The following is a 17491-nucleotide window of genomic DNA, read 5'->3' as shown; positions in this document are numbered from 1 at the left end:
AGTGTAGACGCAGCCTTTGCGTATAGCAAACTTATTTTGAAATAAACTCTTCTGAAACAACACTGTTATGGAGACATAGTCTTAGAGTGCCAGATCCGCGTAGTATGGGCTCAGCCTTACAACTGGAGGTTGGGACCCTACTGGCCTTTTCTGCTCCAGTGTCACACCTACCCCGGGGGTGACTCACTCGTCCGTATTTTGTGCTAGTGTAACCCACACAACTGGGGGTGTGGGTCCATGCAGTGGCACTGACACCTCTCATAAAGAATGAGTTGCCGCCACAGCCTTAGCGGAGCGCTACGTGGCTTCTAGCTCAACCTCCTGAGGCTCCTTCGCTGAGCTCCAGAGGTGCGAGGCTGGTGCCCCCCTGTGGGTGCTTACACCGCCCTCTCCAAAGCGCCACCCAAGAGCAACCTTGCTCTGGCCGAGGCTGCGACAAAGGGTTTATACACGAGTGACCCAGCGCCCCTTTCCCGCCTTCTCCCAGCGCCTCTGCAGTCCGAGCCCACTGCCCCGCCAACCTCGTCGGGGCAGCACCCGGCCCCCTCGCCAGGCCGAGCCGAGCAGCAGCAGAGCGGAGCCAGAAGCCGCTCTCGCTCGCGGCCCTCCCGCCGCAGCTGTGGGCAAACCCGGTGGGGGGGCAGAGCCTGGCAGGCGGGGGCGGGAAGAGGGACTTACCCCCCTCCCGCCGCCAGCTCCCGGCTCCCCTTTCCCCGCCTCTCGCCACCGTGTCAGCGGGCGGAGCCAGGCGCACGCGCCCCTCGCCTCGCCGCGTCCCACACTCCCCGGGCCCGCCACAGCAGCAAGAGATGGGCCGCGCCGCCGGCGGGCAGCTGCTCTGGGCCCTGCTGTGCCTCAGCGTCCTGGCGCGGCCCCTGGCGGCCGGGGGCTTCAAGAAGAGGGGCCCCACCGTGACCGCCAAGGTGACTCCGCCCGGCCGCAAGGGTGGGGAGGGGGGACGGCCGCCGCCCCGCTCAGTCCCAGGGGTGGGGAGGTGCGGAGTGCCCGAGGGGGGTGGCGGCACCGCGCTGAGCCTGGTCTCGGCCCCCCCCACGCTCTTCCACGCTGTAACCTGCACGCTAGGTCTTAGCAGCAACTGGCGCTGGCGGCTGGAGTGGGGGTGGTTAGCGGCGTGACTTACTGCCGCCCGTCCCGGCGCAGAGACGCCCCGTCCGGGGGATGAAGGAAGTTGCAAGGAGGGCAGGGCTGTGACCAGTGAGGGCTGCTCGCGGGAGAGATGGGTAGCTGCGCTCAGAGCGTGTGCCCTGGGTGCAGTTTCTTCCATGTTCAAGTGCAGGGATGAGCCAGCTTTTCACATGGGACCCCGCTTTTCGTCCTTGCAATTAATAGGCTCCCCCACCTGTCGGATATTATCCAAACCAATGGAAATACCGGTTACACTCCTAGGAAAAGAAAAAAAAACCAACAATCCCTTTTGGTATGTGTAAGAGAATAAGTAAACATGTTATTAATGGGAATATAAATGTGAATACACAGACATAAAACAGTAACATATTGCAACATTTTTAACGAGGTGGATGAGCCTGCCACCAGTATCCAGTGGTGCTGCATCTCCTTTATGAAATTTTATGCCTCCCCAGGGGGCTAACCCCTTACTTTGCTCACCCCTGCTCTAGTGCCTGCAAGAGCTGAGCTCAGAAGTGCCATCTAGGGACTGCATCAGAGAGGTAGCTGAGTTAGTCTGTATCTTCAAAAACAACAAGAAGTCCTATGGCACCTTATAGACTGACAGATATTTTCGAACATAGGCTTTCATGGGCAGAGGTCCGCTTTGTCAGATGCATTACTGCAGTTCTCCATACCATAACTGGCCCGTGACCAGCCTGTTTCCTGAGTATATACACGGGGACTAACAGTACTTATCAATTTCACAGGGGCTGTGGTGAATGTTAACCCATTAGATGAGATGACCCTTTTGATGTCACTTTTATGGGTGGAATGCAGAATAAACTCTCATGGAGTAGACTGAAGGCAGTGGGAGTCTGTTGAACGCAACAAAACAACAGCAAATTACATCTAGATCTGTCCCCCAGGAGCCTTTCTAATGTCAGGCACTGTAAGAGCAAAATCCCTGTGACTGCATGTTTATACAGGCATTCACAGGCAAAAACGACATCAAAGTTAGTACTAGTGCCTGTTATTGCTGCATTACATCAGTGGAGCTAGGCACACACAGGCATTTCTGGGTGAAATCAGTCCAGAAATACTCTAGGCCAGCATGGTGTCTCAATGTTTGGCAGGAACATCAGAGGAAGATGCAAGAAACTCTGCAATGGATAATTTTGGAACAATTTGTTTCTTGCCAAATCTTTTGCCTTGCTCCAGTCAGTTGGTGGTTAGCCTATATAGCTGTAGTTTATTTTACTTGTGTCTCTTCTAATCTTATTTGATATTTTCATTATTCATATAAATGTTGATTCCTGCCAAGTGTTTGGCATTTTGTGGCTATAATATGCAAATGAAATATTAAGGTATGAGGTTACAGTTACACTATAACAATCACATTTCAGCTGCTTAGGGGAAACGAGAAGAAACGCCAGGTGCCTTTAGGTATTTGACACAGCTGCATTTCTTGAAGAGTATTTTAATATTACATGAGAGCATAATAAGAATGCCCACACTGGGTCACTAAAGGTCCATTTAGCCCAGTATGCTGTCTTCCAGCAGTGGCCAATGCCAGGTGTCCCAGATGGAATGAACAGATAATCATAAAGTGATCCATCGTCCTGTCACCCAAACCAGCTGTGACAAACAGAGGTTAAGGACACCATCCCCGCTCACCTGTTAACAGCCACTGATGGATCTATATCCCATGAATGTAGATATTTTTGAACCCTCTTAAAGTCCTGATCTTCACAACATCTGGCAAGGAATTCCACAGGTTGAATCTGTGTTGTGCGTAGAAGTACTTCCTTTGGTTTCAAACCTGCTTCCTATTAATTTCATTTGGTGACGCCTAGCTCTTCTGTTAGAAGTAAATAACTTTTCCTTATTACTTTCTTCACACCACTCATGATTTTGTTATCTCTGTCATGTCCCCTCTTGGGCTATGACCAGATCATTGAGAACTGTTGGCCAAAGGTATGCAAATTGCACAATTGCATTTGCGTATCTTTTGCCAACAATTCTGTCAGAAGAGGCTTTTCTGACATTTGGCTCATTGACATGGGGCCAACTGTTGGGGGAAAAACCCTCTGTCAAGACATCCCTTCTTCCTCGTGGAACTGGGATGTCAACAGAATGCTCCCAAATGGCAGATCTCTTCCGACAGGTCTGTATTCTGGACGAAGCCTTAGATATCTCTTTTTCAAGCTGAGAAGTCCCAGTCATATTAATCTCTTTATAGGCAGCTGTTCCATACCCCTAATGTAATTGATGCCCTTTTCTGAACCTTTTTCCTGCTCCAATATATCTTGTTTGAGATGAGGTGACCACATTGGCACACACTGTTCAAGATGAGGGGATACCATAAATTTATAAAGAGACAATATGATATTTTCTCTCTTATTATGTATTGTTTTCTTAATCATCACCGTCTTTCTGGTTGCTATTTTGACTGCTGCTGCACATTGAGCAGATGACAGAAAACACAATGGCTATGGTTACACTACAGTGATCTGTCGACAGAAGTCACTGTCGGGGGAGTTTTCCCAACTAAACCTCTGTTGACAGATTGCGTGTACACACATAAGTGGATCGCTCTGTTGATCTGTTTTGTCGACAGAGAGTGGCCAGACACCTGGTGGCCCTTTCGATAGAACAGGGCTCCCCACGCCAATCAAACAGGGTCATGCAGCTGGCAAGTCCTTCTGGGGGCTCCGGCCAGGCACACCCTTAAACGGCCTCCCCATCCCCCATGGTCAGTGCCTGGCCACACTGAGCCCTGCTTACATGTGCAAGGCACAGGCAGCCTAGAGCAGGGAATCCACCCTGCTCTCAAGAGACCTACCCGCCCAAGGGAACCATGGGCCCCTCATTGCCCAGCTGCTGTTGCAGGTGCTGCACACTTTACTGCTGACTCTCCTCCCTCACCTTTGGGAGGAGCCGCTGGACTCAGACGATGATGCAGTTGCCCCTGCTGCCCCCGTGTCCCCTCTTCCCTTGCTGCCCTGGATGCTAAGGCAGGTCTGGCGATTCAACACCAGTGCAGACTGGTGGGACTGAATAGTATTGGGGGAGTGGGACAATTAACAATGAACTCAGAACTTCTGCATGAAACGAGCTCTGCACCTGGTTGGCATCCACACTATGGAGATGGTACACCCACATGCGACTGGCCCCCCCGTTGAGAAATGAGTGGCAATTTCATTGTGAAAGCTCGCCACCCCAGACAGTTACTGCTCCATCGAGAAGCAATTCAGGGAGGGGAAGTGTACCGTCGGGGTCATCATCATGTAGGTAAGCCACCCACGAGCTGCAGTCCTGGCCCGAGGGGAGGGGGATAGATGCGGCCCTGCCCTCAGGGGGGGCCATGCTGTCCCACCCTCTCAGAGACCTGCTGTCACCCGGGGGGGAGCATAAGGGGTGCCTTAGGAGATGCTAGGTGGGGGCAGAGGCACCTGCTGGGGATCAGAGGCTGCCTTGCAAAGCCCGTCACGTGCATTTGGTCTTTTCCCCCATCCAGGTGGACCAGCATGGGTGATTCATGAACATCTATGTTGTGTGGTCAAGCCGGGCACATAATGTGAGGATATTCTGAAACTCCAACCTGTTCCATCAGATGGAGGCGGGTACTTTTGTCCCCCAGCACAACATGGCCACAGGGGAAGTCAACCTGCCCCTTTGCATGGTGGGGGATGTGGCATGCTAATGAGCCACTGATGGATCTATATCCCCTGAATGTACGTACTTTTGAACCCTCTTAAAGTCCTGGTCTTCACAACATCTGGCAAAGAATTCCACAGGTTGAATCTGTGTTGTGCTGTGGCTGATGTGGCCATACACTGGGCACGTGGACCTGAGCTTTAATGGGTACCTAAACCGGGCACTTCTCCAAGTTGAGTGTGCCTTGGGCATTTAAACGGGCTATTCCGTTGCCTCCTCACATGCCTAGACATGGGTGTCACCCACGTCCTTGAAGTGGTGGCTGCATGCTGCATCCTCCACAACCTTGTGGAGGCAAAGGATGAGGTCTTCCTTCAAGGGTAGGGAGTGGAGGCAAAACGGGTTCAAGCAGCCAGCTGCAGCCCCAGCCTGCCTGGTGGACATGGAAGGGGTCTGCATCAGGAAGGCCCTATGGGAGAGCTTTGTCAACAGTCCCCAGTAATCTGCCTGCAGGGCATGCTGCACTGCAGTCCTTGGGTCGCTAGCCCTATCCCGTTCCTAGCACAACCCCTCCCTTCACCCACTTGCCCCTTCACAGCCATCCCCCAGGACTGAGAGACAGCTTTGATGAAGCAATAAAACACTGTGCTCCACACTATTCATTTACAAGCCAAAAACTATGTACAAAAGCCAACCCCAAACACCTGGGAGTGGGAGGTATCTCCATGGAGGGGGTGGGGAGGGGGCACCCCCAAGGAGGAGCTGGACACAGAATGGGATCCCCTCCTGCTGTGGATTTGGGATCCCTGTTGTGGCTGTGTTGGGGCCGAGAGCATGGGGAGGTGTGGTGCTTGCAAAGCCAGGGCTGGGGCAGGATGTGGGGGCAGTGGGGGAGGCAGGGACGAGGATGACAGGAGGGGCATTCGCGTTGGCAATGGACATCGCCCACTGCAGTGTCTGCAGCATGGCCTCAGGCATAGGGCCAGGAGGGCCTGGGCTGAGGCAGCAGGGAGGTGGGGGACAGGGGCTTGAGGGGGAGCTGGGGCAAGGGCAGGCACAGGATGGGGACCAGGGGTGCCGGAGGCAGCGAACGGGCATCCTTCGGCAGTGTGGCCTCCTAGCTGGTCTGCATGATCGAACGTCAGTGACCATAAATCGGTCCCATGTCTGCTCACGCTGCGCCAGGAACAGCCCATGCTGTTGCAGGGACTGCTCCCAACTCCAACATCTGTTTCTGAAGCTCGTTTTGGCACGCCAGGGTGGTTGTGTAGAGGCAGAGTGCCTCCTACTCTATGGTGTGTATATCCATTGCATGTGCGCCTACCCCCGTGGTTGTGGGGTGTCAGCTGCAGCAGGTGCTGGTCTGAGACTGGCAGGTCCAGGTGACATTGCAGAGCTTTCGTGGCCCTCTGATGGTGCAGCTGTATAGAAGAGGAAGGGAAGAGATAGTAAGTCATTTCCACGACATGGCCCCGAGGTCTTGCCTCTTTTCAATAATGAGCCGCGACCCTTGCCCCCCTAGGACCCAGTGACCAGTGCAGCCGGTTGTGCCAGGGACTGCCTGCTGGGGCTTGGTGGGACACACTGTTGGGTGTATTCTCGCACATACTGGCCCCGCATCTGGGGCCCCACCCAGGCCAAGCTGGTGAGCATGCGATGTGCCCCATGTGAGCCTGCCCCCTATGCCCCAGGCTGTGTGATCCCTGGGGTACTCACCAGATGTGTGGCGTTATTGCTTTGGTGGAGGTGCCTGACTCCAAGACAATGATAAGGGTCTCCTGGTCAGAGTCGTCCAAGTCTGAGTGTGCCTCTGGCCCTGATCTCAGCTGCTCCGGCTCCTGTGGTTGGACGGCCTGTTTTGTGCTGCTGATGGGCACGACACACTCTGCACTGTCGTCTCCCCCCAAGGAGCTGGTGTAGTTCTTTATAGTGGTGCAGGTGGCTGTCCCTGCCCTGACCTATGGCAGGCATCCTAGGCACGCACATAGCCTTGCTACAGCTCCTTGCTCTTTGCCTGCATCTGCTCAAGAGTGTGGGCGGTGTGGCCTCGGTCATCCAGAGCTGCAGCAAGGCGGGCATACCCAGGGGGCATTGTGCCTCTTCGCTGCACGGTCCAGGAGCACCTCCTCCACCACCCACAGGTTCAGCAGGTCCTCCAGCTCTGGCCTGTTCCAGGAGGGTGCCCTGTGTTTGCTGCCCCTGGCAGGATGCTGGGAGCCCTGTGACCAGCTCCCCAAGGGTGCTGAAGGGTCGTGGGGTGCCTGTGCATCTGACATGGCTTCTCATGGCTGTGAGGCATACTGTGTGAGCAGTCAGCACGCTGCTGCTGGCACAGCCTCGGTCTCCTGTCACAGCTTTACAGCTTTAAAGGCTGGGTTAAACACTAGTCATAGAGCTGTACTTCAGAGCTGTACTTCATGTGGACAGAGAGCTTCCTGGCTCCAGCTGGCCAGCAGCCATGGGGGACTGCTTTGTCGAGAGAGGCCTCCTGCAGGTATTTACACAGCTGCTTTGGTGACAGAAATCTGTGGACAGCAGCATTATGCCTCAAAGTTGTGAGGCAGAACACAGCCTGGGAAAGTGCTTGATTTTGTTGACACTGTCAGCAAAGCCAGTTTTGTGTATAAACGCTCCACAAGTTTTGTTGACAAAACCTCTGTTGACAAAACTCTGTAGTGTAACAATAGCCAGTGACTCCAAGATCTCTTTCTTGAATGGTAACAGCTAATTTATACCTCACCGTTTGCTATCTGTAGTTGGGAGTATGTTTTCCAGTACGCATTACTCTGCATTTATTAACATGGACATCATCTGCCACTTTGTTGCCTGCTCACCAGTTTTGTGAGCACTTGTTGAATGTCTTCACCGTCTGCTGTGGGCTTAACTATCGAGCATTTTTGCATCATCTGCAGATTTTGCCATATCAGTGATTACCCCTTTCTCCAGATCATTTGTGAATATGTTGAATAGGATTGGTGCAGTACAGACCCATAGGGGACACGACTAGTTACTTTTCTCTAGTTTCAAGACTGACCATTTATTCTTACCTTTTGTTTCCTATCTTTGAACCAGTTACCAATCCATGACAGGACTTATCTTTTTATTTCATGACAGCTTACTTTGCTTAAGAGCCTTGGGTGACAGACCAGTCAAAAGTTTTCTGGAAACCTAAGTACACTATAACCACTGGATCCCCCTTATGCAAATGTGCGTTGACCTATCTCAATGACTTTTAGTAGATTGGTGAGGCATGATTTTCCTTTACAAAAACCACGTTAACTCTCTCCCAAGAAATTAGGTTCATCTGCACGTCTGACAATTCTGTTCTTTATTATATTTTCCACCAGTTTACCTGTTACTGAAATTAGACTTGTCAGCCTGGAATGGACAGGATCACTTCTGGAGCCCTTTTCAAAAATTGGGGTCACCTCAGCTATCCTCCAGTCATTTGAGACAGAAGCTGATTTAAAGTCTAGGTTACAAACTTCAGCTAGTAATTCTGCAGTGTCACATTTAAGTTCCTTCAGAATGCTTGGGTGAATGCCATTTGGTCCTGGTGACTTACTGTTTACCAGTTCCAGAACCTCCTCTAATGACACCTCAGTCTGAGACAGTTCCTCAGCTATTTCACCTAAAAAGAATGGCTCAGATTTGGGGATCTCCCTCACATGCTCAGCCAGGAAGACTGATTCATGTAGTTTCTCTGCAATGGTCTTATCATCCTGGAGTGTTCTATTGGCATCTCAATTCCAGTGGCCCAACAAGGTTTTTTGCTTCCGAGAGACCTTAAAAAATGCTATTAATTTTTAGAGATTTTGGCCAGCTGTTCTTCAAATTATGTTTTGGACTTCCTAATTCCGTTTTTACACTTCATTTGCCAAAGGTTTATGCTCCTTTCTATTTTCCTCACAAGGGTTTAATTTCCACTGTTTAAACAACACATTTTTATCTCTTAACTGCTTCTTTTACTTGCTTGTTAAGTCATCATAGCACTTCTTTGGTTTTAAAATTTGGGGAATACATTTAAGTTGAGCATCTATTATAGTGTCTCTAAAATATTTCCATGCAGCTTGCAGGAATTTCATTTTTGGCACTGTACCTTTTAATTTCTGTTTAACTAATCTGCTAATTTTTGTGTATAGCCTGTTTCTGAAATTGAATACTCCAGTTTTGGGCTTCTATCATGTTTTTGTCACCACATGAATGGTTGTCATTGGCTTCTGCTCCAAGATGTAGGAGTGGAAGAGGCTTACTACTATTACTATGGATGTTAAATCTAATTATATTGTGGTCACTATCATCATGTGGTCCACTTACTGAACCTGATTCTCTGCTCCACTTAGGACTAAATCAAGAATGGCCTCTTTTCTTGTGGGTTCTAAGATTAGCTGCTCCAAGAAAAAATCATTTGCCAAGAAACCTTTTCTCTGCCTCTTGTCCTGAGGTGACAGGCACCCAGTCCTTGTGTGGATAGTTGAAATCCCCCATTATTTTTGAGTTTTTTACTTTTGTAGCCTGTCTAATCTCCATAAGCATTTTACAGTTACTATCACCCTCCTGATCAGTATGTCCCTGCTATATTCTTATTATTAGAGCATGGAATTACTATTCTATGGTACAGTTTGGTTCATTTAATATTTTGACTTCATTTGATTCTATGATTTCTTTCACATATAGTACCACTCCTCCTGCAGCACAACCTTTTCTGTCTAATATATTTTATACCTTGGTATTACTGTGTCCTATTAATCATCCTTATTCCACTAATCTTCTGTGATGCCTATTATATCTGTATCCTCCTTCAATACAAGGCACAGTACTTCATCCATCAAACTTCTAGCATTTTCATTATATGTGTTTTGTAACAATTAGCAAATGAATCCCAGTATATCCTCTTACAGCAGATATTTGCACCATTCAAACTTTCATTAGCTAAACAGAATCTGTGCTTTGTAATATTACTTTTATAAATAACCTTACACTATTTAATTGTATTCATACTTCAGTCCTCACTGAAGTACTAGTTGGACCTGTTTTCTAGTATTTATAGTGGCTCAACTAATTCTTTAACCATCTGTGTCTCGGAGTTCAGTCATACCCTGAAACTTCTCCCTCTAGGTCTCCATTTTTTTTTTTTTAAACCTTGCAGTGTAGGAAGGTGGAAGCCTTGCCATCTTTCCTTTGTGTTCTGCTGCACTGGGTTGTTCTCTTCTTACCCCTACTTGCCAAAACTCGAAAAGCAGGAACTATGAGATCAGCCAGATATGAGTCAAACATAAAACACTGACATTCTCGTATCGATTAAGAGAACATTTATCTTAATTTAACATGCCCCAGTGTGTTGCAGGGCTCACTGAGTGCTTACTGCTTTTACTGCTGATCCATCTCATGAACAGACAATAATTTGCTTCAGACATGTATAGAGTGTAAGGCAGATGAATGTGCCAAGCCATATGGATATCTCAGGATGGTCACACCTGTTGTAAACTGGTGTAAACATTTATGTATCCTTAAAAAATTCTGTAGCAGCTGAAGGGTAGACATTTCTATTTCATGGTGATCATAAACAAGTGTGAGCTTGATAATTGAGAATGAACAGGAGATAAAAACCCAGTTTTCTTAAATTTGTGTTAGCGCCAGATTTAGAAAAGTACGTGTGGTTTTCATGAGTGTAGTTCTGAAAATCTGTGCTCTAACCAGAACTGAATAATAATTCTAGATCTGTTCATCTGAAAAGTAGGGTGTTGATGACAAGTGGCAGGAAAATGGACTAGATGGATCACAGTCCCCTCCTTGCCCAGTATTTGGACAGCTCTATCAACCTTCATATTCGAAAGGTCAGGAGACATTACTGAAAAAGCTGGAAGGAAAGAATGAAGGACACATTCATGAGAGAGAGAGAGAGAGAGAGCACCAAGTTGTTGACCACACAGTATTTTGTTGAATGCCATAAAGGAACATCAAATACCACATAGTATGACACAAACAGTCACTGGGGGAGATGGGGAGAAGTCAGTGTTTCTTAGCAGGTCCAAAATTCTTAGATTTTTGTAAACTTGAAAGATATCTCACTTTCTTACTGCTGTTCATGTTTTTAATCTCTTTAGAATATATATCTGCACATTCAAATAAAATTGATTCATATATTTTGAACTACATTATTAATATACTATAACTCAGCTTTCTTCAAGCATCTAACAGAAAATAATTCTGGAGCAGCAGCATTGGTTGTTTCCCCTCTTTTGATATTCATGAATGCCAGAAGTTGGCATATCTTTACCAACAAATTATGGTAACAGCTTGGTATTGGCATCTGTAAAAAACTCTTAGAAACATGCTGACAGGTTTGGTATGGTATCTTTATGCAGCTTTCTGTCTGAGTATTTTAAAGTGATTAATGAAACTCCAGAACTTGTATTCACAATGCTTAGCACATTCTTCTGCTTAATTTGTGAATAAACTGGTTTTTAAGAGGTTTTTCTTAAAAGTGCATGCTGTTTAGTACTCCATTCACATAATACCATCCAAAGATTGTTTGTTTTACACTTCTAAAGTTTAGTCTTTCTGTTTTGATTATATTGATCTATAATTTTGTTTTCTTCATAAAAATGTCCAGGTTTTCTTTGATGTGAAGATAGGAGAGCAAAATGTTGGCAGAATTGTAATTGGATTGTTTGGAAAAGTTGTCCCAAAGACTGTTGAGAACTTCGTTGCACTGGCAACCGGGGAAGTATGTTTGTTTTCTTTCTCTTACGTAGCATACAAATTTAAGTGGAGAAAAAAAAAGGTGAAACAAGTACAGTTTTACAAAATGACATAGTTTTCAACTTTCTGCATTAATTGTCTACTAGTTTTTCATTCTGGGGATACTAATGTGAGAGGACTAACTCATGGGCCTGTCTCTCCGACCTATACTTCCGAATGCCTTTCACAGCTTTGTTCTCAAAATTTCGTTCTGCAGGTTACTAAATCAGCCTTTGAAATCCTTGGTCCTTAAACTATGCACTTAGTCATCCCTAGATGGTCTAATAAATGTGGGCACTAAGATCATTAAAAAAAGGCAAATAAGGATCGCTTGAACTAGGAAAAATGTTGTGGCTTATTGTCACTCTTGTGTAAGTAGATTGTCACTCTTCTGTCACAGATTTTTGTGATACCCCACCATAGCATGAGTAGCACTCACATCCTTATTTTGATTCATGTATTTTGTGTCTTGCTGGGGTTTTGGAAGTAGGAGCAGTGGCAGCAGTGGCCGATTACAAAGTGTTCTTTTACAATTTTTTTTGTGTTTTGGTTATAAACTGCGAAACCCTGTCGTTTAGATTGCTTTCCTCTTTCCATCTGCCATAGAAAAATGTCCTGCATAAAAAAGAATATATACTAATTTGGAGCTTTATTCCTTTTCTTAGAAAGGATATGGGTACAAAGGAAGTAAATTTCATCGTGTGATCAAAGATTTCATGATTCAAGGTGGAGACTTCACAGCTGGAGATGGAACTGGAGGTAACTTGCTTAGGATCCTCCAACTCTCCGTAGCAGCTTTACATGCATATTCAGTTATGAAAGAATGAGCAAACATTTAATTGAGTTACAATGGATGCCAAAGACATTGTAGATTTGGAAGTATTTAGAACAGTTGATTCCAAGGTCATGGGATTTTAGCTACCAAAACTTTAGTTACCAGATGCTGTGTAAATTTAAAGCTTCACAATGTCAACTGAAATATGACCAGTTTCCTGTGATGATGGAGTGGGACCTCAACATATTATGTGCTGAGGATGTTATAAAACAATGGTGAGCAACTCCAACAGGCTTAGGAGAATAGTCTAGGTTTTGTGAAGGATTCTTATTTATGTATGTGGTATGGGGAAAGGTTGCTTTTCCTCTCCTATGTCCATAAGTATTTTCTTTTTAACCATGTTCCTAGGAAAATGTTTAAGTGGTTTTGAACAGTACTGTCCACAGGAAGATAGGATACAGAAGCAGCAGTAAGATCTGCATTCACATTCTAGAAGCTGAGGTTACCAGACACTCATACTCGTGAGTTTGAGTGTAGCCTATGGTCCTTCCTCCAGTCAGGCCTCTAGTAATGGTGCAAGTTCACTGCATTGGCTGCTTGAGGATTCTGTCCCTTGGTCTTTGGAGAAAACTTGATGTGTAATTTTGTTTGTATCCTGGACTTGCCTTAAGTACAGTAAGCTAATACACAAGTGCAAGGTCCAGGACTGCTAGTGTCTCTCCACATACTTTTGCTCATCCATTTCCAAAAACTGATCCTTGCCTAATGCTCCAGTGGAAGGTAGACTTCCCATCCTTGTAAATCTACTGGGAGAAAATTGGTTAAGGACTGACAAGGATGAGACATGGAACTGAAATCTGGATTGTTCAGCATCTCATTCCAATTGCTATCTTAATACATTGGTATCCAAGTAGTCATCCTTTTTACCTCTGCAAACAATAAAATTGTTTCTGCCATTCCTGAGCAGAAGAATCAAAATGTTGAGGGCAAGAATTTGCGTTAGTCATTTAAAATAAATGTACAAGAATGCCCATACATCTTCCTACAGCTACTTACTTGATTAAAAGCTTCCTGCCCAGATCACCACAATTCCCTTAATTTACTTGGAAATGTGTCTGTGTGGGAAGCATCTCGTACCAATGAAGGATGAAATCTGAGAGAGAGATTTGAAAATAAGCTTTGTGTTCCACATTGCTTTTTCACATCAGATGATCTCTCTACTCACCTGGTTCACTCAGCAGGAAGTGGCAAGCACAGACTTTTTCTGGAGCCAGCACTTAACTGCGAAGGGGCAGTCTCCCTTGCGGAGGATGCACTCTTTCTGCAAGATTGTCCTCTTCTGTTGTCTGTACTCCTCCCCTGCCTGCCTGCTCCTTCACCAACTTCCAGTTTGAGTTGTCGGCACAATAGTGCCAGTGATTCCCCACTGGAACACATTATGGGGAGGATGAAAATACATCTCAGAGAAGGTTAGAGCACCCAAGAGCCAATCTAACAATACAATGAAAACTGCATTGTGTTACCATTGATCATATTTGTTATAATAGGCCAGGTGAGCAGGGAGTGGATGGGAGGGGGCAGGACAACTCACTCTCACAGGCCCTGCCCCCACCCCTGCTCCACTCCTTCTCCCAAACTCTCTCCCCTTCCCACAAGCAACATAGGCCTGGGGATCACTGGGAGGCCTGGCATGGAGCGGCAGCAGGGGGTTGAGGCCCCTCCTGCACTTACGGTGGTGGCAGGAGCTTGAGCAACCAGGCAACGTGTTTCATGATGCCCTGACACATTCCCACCGTGCTCTGCTTCATGGTGATGGCAGGAAGTGAAGTACCTTGGGGTCAGAGAGCTCTGCTTCCTGTTGCTGTGGTGAAGCAGAGCACAGCGGGCTGGGGGAGGGCAGCATGGTGGGGTGGAGCAGGCTGCCAGGGTGCTTGAGCTCCCACCATTGCAGTGAGTAGGGGTGGCGTGATGCCTGCTGCCACCACATGCCCAACTCCCGGGTAATGCCCTATGTTGCTCTGGACACTGTCCAGAGGACAATTGTGGCAGCATCTGCTGGATCTGGAGCAGTGGTCCCAAACTGTCCTATGGGTAGGACAGCTCTGCAGCTGAGAATAGGGCCCCATTGTGCTCGGCACTGTGCATACGTACACGTACAGAGTCAGAGACAGATGATTCATGGAGCCTTCTTTCATAATGGCAAAGTTGAAATCTACATTGATTCATATTTGCACTTGTGAATTCAACTTTAAAATCAGTGCAGTCTTTCTGTAATTAATTAAATACATTCCCATGGATGGTAACTAAATTTGCATTAGCCTAAGGGACTCTGCTTAAAAAGAAAAAACAGAATTCATGTTAGAAAACGCATGGTTTGGTTAGAAAGTTACATGCTAAAGAATTACAAGACTTGGCTAATTTTTTTTTTCAGTAACTCTTATTATCTTGTTTTAAAGTAGTCGTAGAGGGCTGAGCACATTTTTCCATGTCTACAGATAGGCTTATCAAAGATATTCTGTGGTACTTATGAAGTGGTTTTGCATTACAGCACCTTCACTGTGGTGCGTATAGCAATGAAGGAGCTGGGATTACCCAAAGCCTGAATCATCTTAATTACAATAAATTGTACTGTTATTAAATTTCCTGCTTTCTGGACCAAATAGAATGTTTTAATTCTATGTATTTAATTATATTGCTGCTGGTACACTTCTAAACCTGCTTTTATTTTTGTATGACAGGCATAAGTATCTACGGAGAGAGGTTCCCAGATGAGAACTTTAAACTCAAGCACTATGGAATTGGATGGGTCAGCATGGCTAATTCTGGTCCAGATACCAATGGTTCTCAGTTCTTCATCACTGTGACAAAACCTTCCTGGTTGGATGGAAAACATGTAGTATTTGGCAAAGTGATTGATGGAATGGTAAGTGAATACAAAAAAGTGTGTGTGTGTGTGTGTGACAGAGAGAGAGAGAGAGAGAGAGAGAGAGAGAGTATCGAAGTAGGTCAGTCTGAACAGATTTGGCTCTGTTGCCACAGTGTGTATTTGATTTATATTACTGTAGTTGACAGCAGAATTTGGTCTGTGTTATCTATAACATATACAAATAATGCCTCTGATGAAGTGGGACCGCCCTACGAAAGCTGATGCTCAAATGAATGTGTTAGTCTTTACGGCGTCAAAGGACTGCTCATTGGTTTTGTTCTGTGTAGCTATTTTCTATATTGAACATGAAGACGTCATTTGATCAATTTTTTTAAGGAGCCACACAGCAGCTGAAACTTTTCTTGAGGATTCAGAGTAAATATTAAATCAGAACTTAATTTATTGGCAAAAATACCTCAGGCCAGATGTGGATAAGACTAGCTATATATTGTGTCTTCCAAAACAGCATTTTAAGTGAGTGCCTGGTGTCAGGCTTGTATATTCCCCATCCCCAACTGAGTGGAGGTCATGATGCCTGCTCAGTATTTTGGTATAGGTAAGAGAGGATTTATACAGAGTGAGAGAGGAAGAGTTAGATTACACCAAACACAAGTCGGGTATTCTGATTAGAAGGGTTCAATTTCTGATGATAGAGCATGGATGTAATCCTGTGCTTGTTAATCTGAACATCTGCAAGGATACTTCCAGTTCCTGTTTTGCTCTGACAAAACAGTGTTCTTGCTAAAAATGGTCCACCCTTGATACCGTGGCACTTGGCATTTGAGTTCATGCTTCTTGCTAGGTGTTGAGGTGTTACCTAACCCTCCAGCGTGGCTTAGTTATATGAGAACAGAGCAGTAAAAGACGGATATAAAAAAATCTGCAGAAAATGTATGTTTATGCAAAGGGGACTTAGCCTTTAACCTTGTGTTGGATATGAGCAAGCCTTGTTTTTCTTACTAAATTCAAGTATTTTGTTTTAATAGTCTGTGGTGCACACCATAGAACTTCAGCAGACAGATGAACATGACCGCCCGCTTCAAGACTGTGTGATCGTGAACAGTGGCAAGATAGCTGTAAAGGAACCATTTGTAGTTGAAGTAGAGGATTGAGGAACTAAACAGCTACTATGGAGGAGAAAATATAATGACTTTGGGGGATAATATTTGGGTGCAGATATTCAATGACTTCTTCCATATAAATGCTTAGTGCTGTCAGTGCACAATGTGATAAACCCAGCAGCTGTAATATGCAAAATCTATGTATTCATGTTGACAGTTCAGGGACTAAGCACTTTTTGAAACATAAGGGACATTTCACTAAAACTTAGAACTGGTCAAAAATCAGGAATATGATTTTGTGAAAAAAAAAGTTTCATTGTTCCAGTTTTTGAAAATGGATTAATTTTCTGCTTTGCTGTGAAATTTTCCATATTTGTTACTGACATGTTCACTGAAATCCTTTACATCCTGAAACCAGGGCTCTGATAAACAATTTTTCAAATAATTTGTTAAAATTTTAGTAAAATCATGTAAAATTTTGTGAAAAGCAGAAAAAAATGTCAACCAGCTCTATTAAATATATATTGGTGCAGCTTATTTTAGAAACAGAAGAGGCTTACCCATTCAAAATCAGCTCCTGAAAGTGCAGGATTAAGACAGAGAAGATGACTTTTTAGACATAAAATCTATCTAATAATTCATTTTAAAAACAATCTCTCGCAATGCATGAGGGATTTTATATGCACAGCAAGCCTGGCTCTGCAGATCAGAAGGCAACCAAAGTTTCAACAATTAAAAGGTTTGTTAAACACTAGAAAGACTGCATGTTATTAGACTTGGAGCTTTGTAACTCTTCTGGGCCTCTGATACCAGACGTACAAATCTGATAGTTTTTAAACAAGGTATGTACAATGGCTCATTTGATGACTGTTTATATATGTATTCAATATTAAACTTTTGTAATATGAGGTAAATAGTTTTTCCTTCATTTTCAATATATGTTTTAAATAGGCTTGTCAAACAATTTCAAAAAATGTGATCAATTGCAAGATTAAAAAATAACTGCTATTTATGGCTGGTTTAATTACACTGATAGAATACCATTTAAATATTTTGGACATATTCCACATTTTCAAATGTATTTATTCCAATACAGAATACAACATACAATACTCACTTTATGTTGTTGATTTTATGAAAAATATTTGCATTATAAAAAACCTAAGAGATAGTATTTTCATATTTACTCCTACTTTATTA

General features: G+C 45.1%; 1 protein-coding gene across 1 annotated transcript; it reads left to right on the top strand.

Annotated features, from left to right (window-relative positions):
• Nucleotides 1-746: 746 nt before the first annotated feature.
• On the top strand, nt 747-17199 carry PPIC (peptidylprolyl isomerase C). Its single transcript, XM_074995004.1, has 5 exons — nt 747-923; nt 11402-11515; nt 12195-12288; nt 15043-15227; nt 16217-17199. Exons 1-5 carry the CDS (start codon nt 810-812, stop codon nt 16340-16342), a joined length of 633 nt encoding a protein of 210 aa, XP_074851105.1. The 5' UTR covers nt 747-809; the 3' UTR covers nt 16343-17199.
• The last annotated feature ends 292 nt before the right edge of the window (nt 17200-17491 follow it).

The sequence above is a fragment of the Carettochelys insculpta genome, chromosome 5, assembly GCF_033958435.1.
Source record: "Carettochelys insculpta isolate YL-2023 chromosome 5, ASM3395843v1, whole genome shotgun sequence".
NCBI lineage: Eukaryota > Metazoa > Chordata > Testudines > Carettochelyidae > Carettochelys > Carettochelys insculpta.
This window is presented reverse-complemented; position numbering and strand designations above follow the sequence as displayed.

Excerpts from the sequence above, each read along its gene's own strand:
- PPIC (XM_074995004.1), top strand. The coding sequence starts at position 810 with ATGGGCCGCGCCGCCGGCGGGCAGCTGCTCTGGGCCCTGCTGTGCCTC. Across the intron at positions 924-11,401 it reads GCCCCACCGTGACCGCCAAG|GTTTTCTTTGATGTGAAGAT; the intron begins GTGACTCCGCCC and ends AAAAATGTCCAG. Across the intron at positions 12,289-15,042 it reads AGCTGGAGATGGAACTGGAG|GCATAAGTATCTACGGAGAG; the intron begins GTAACTTGCTTA and ends TTTGTATGACAG.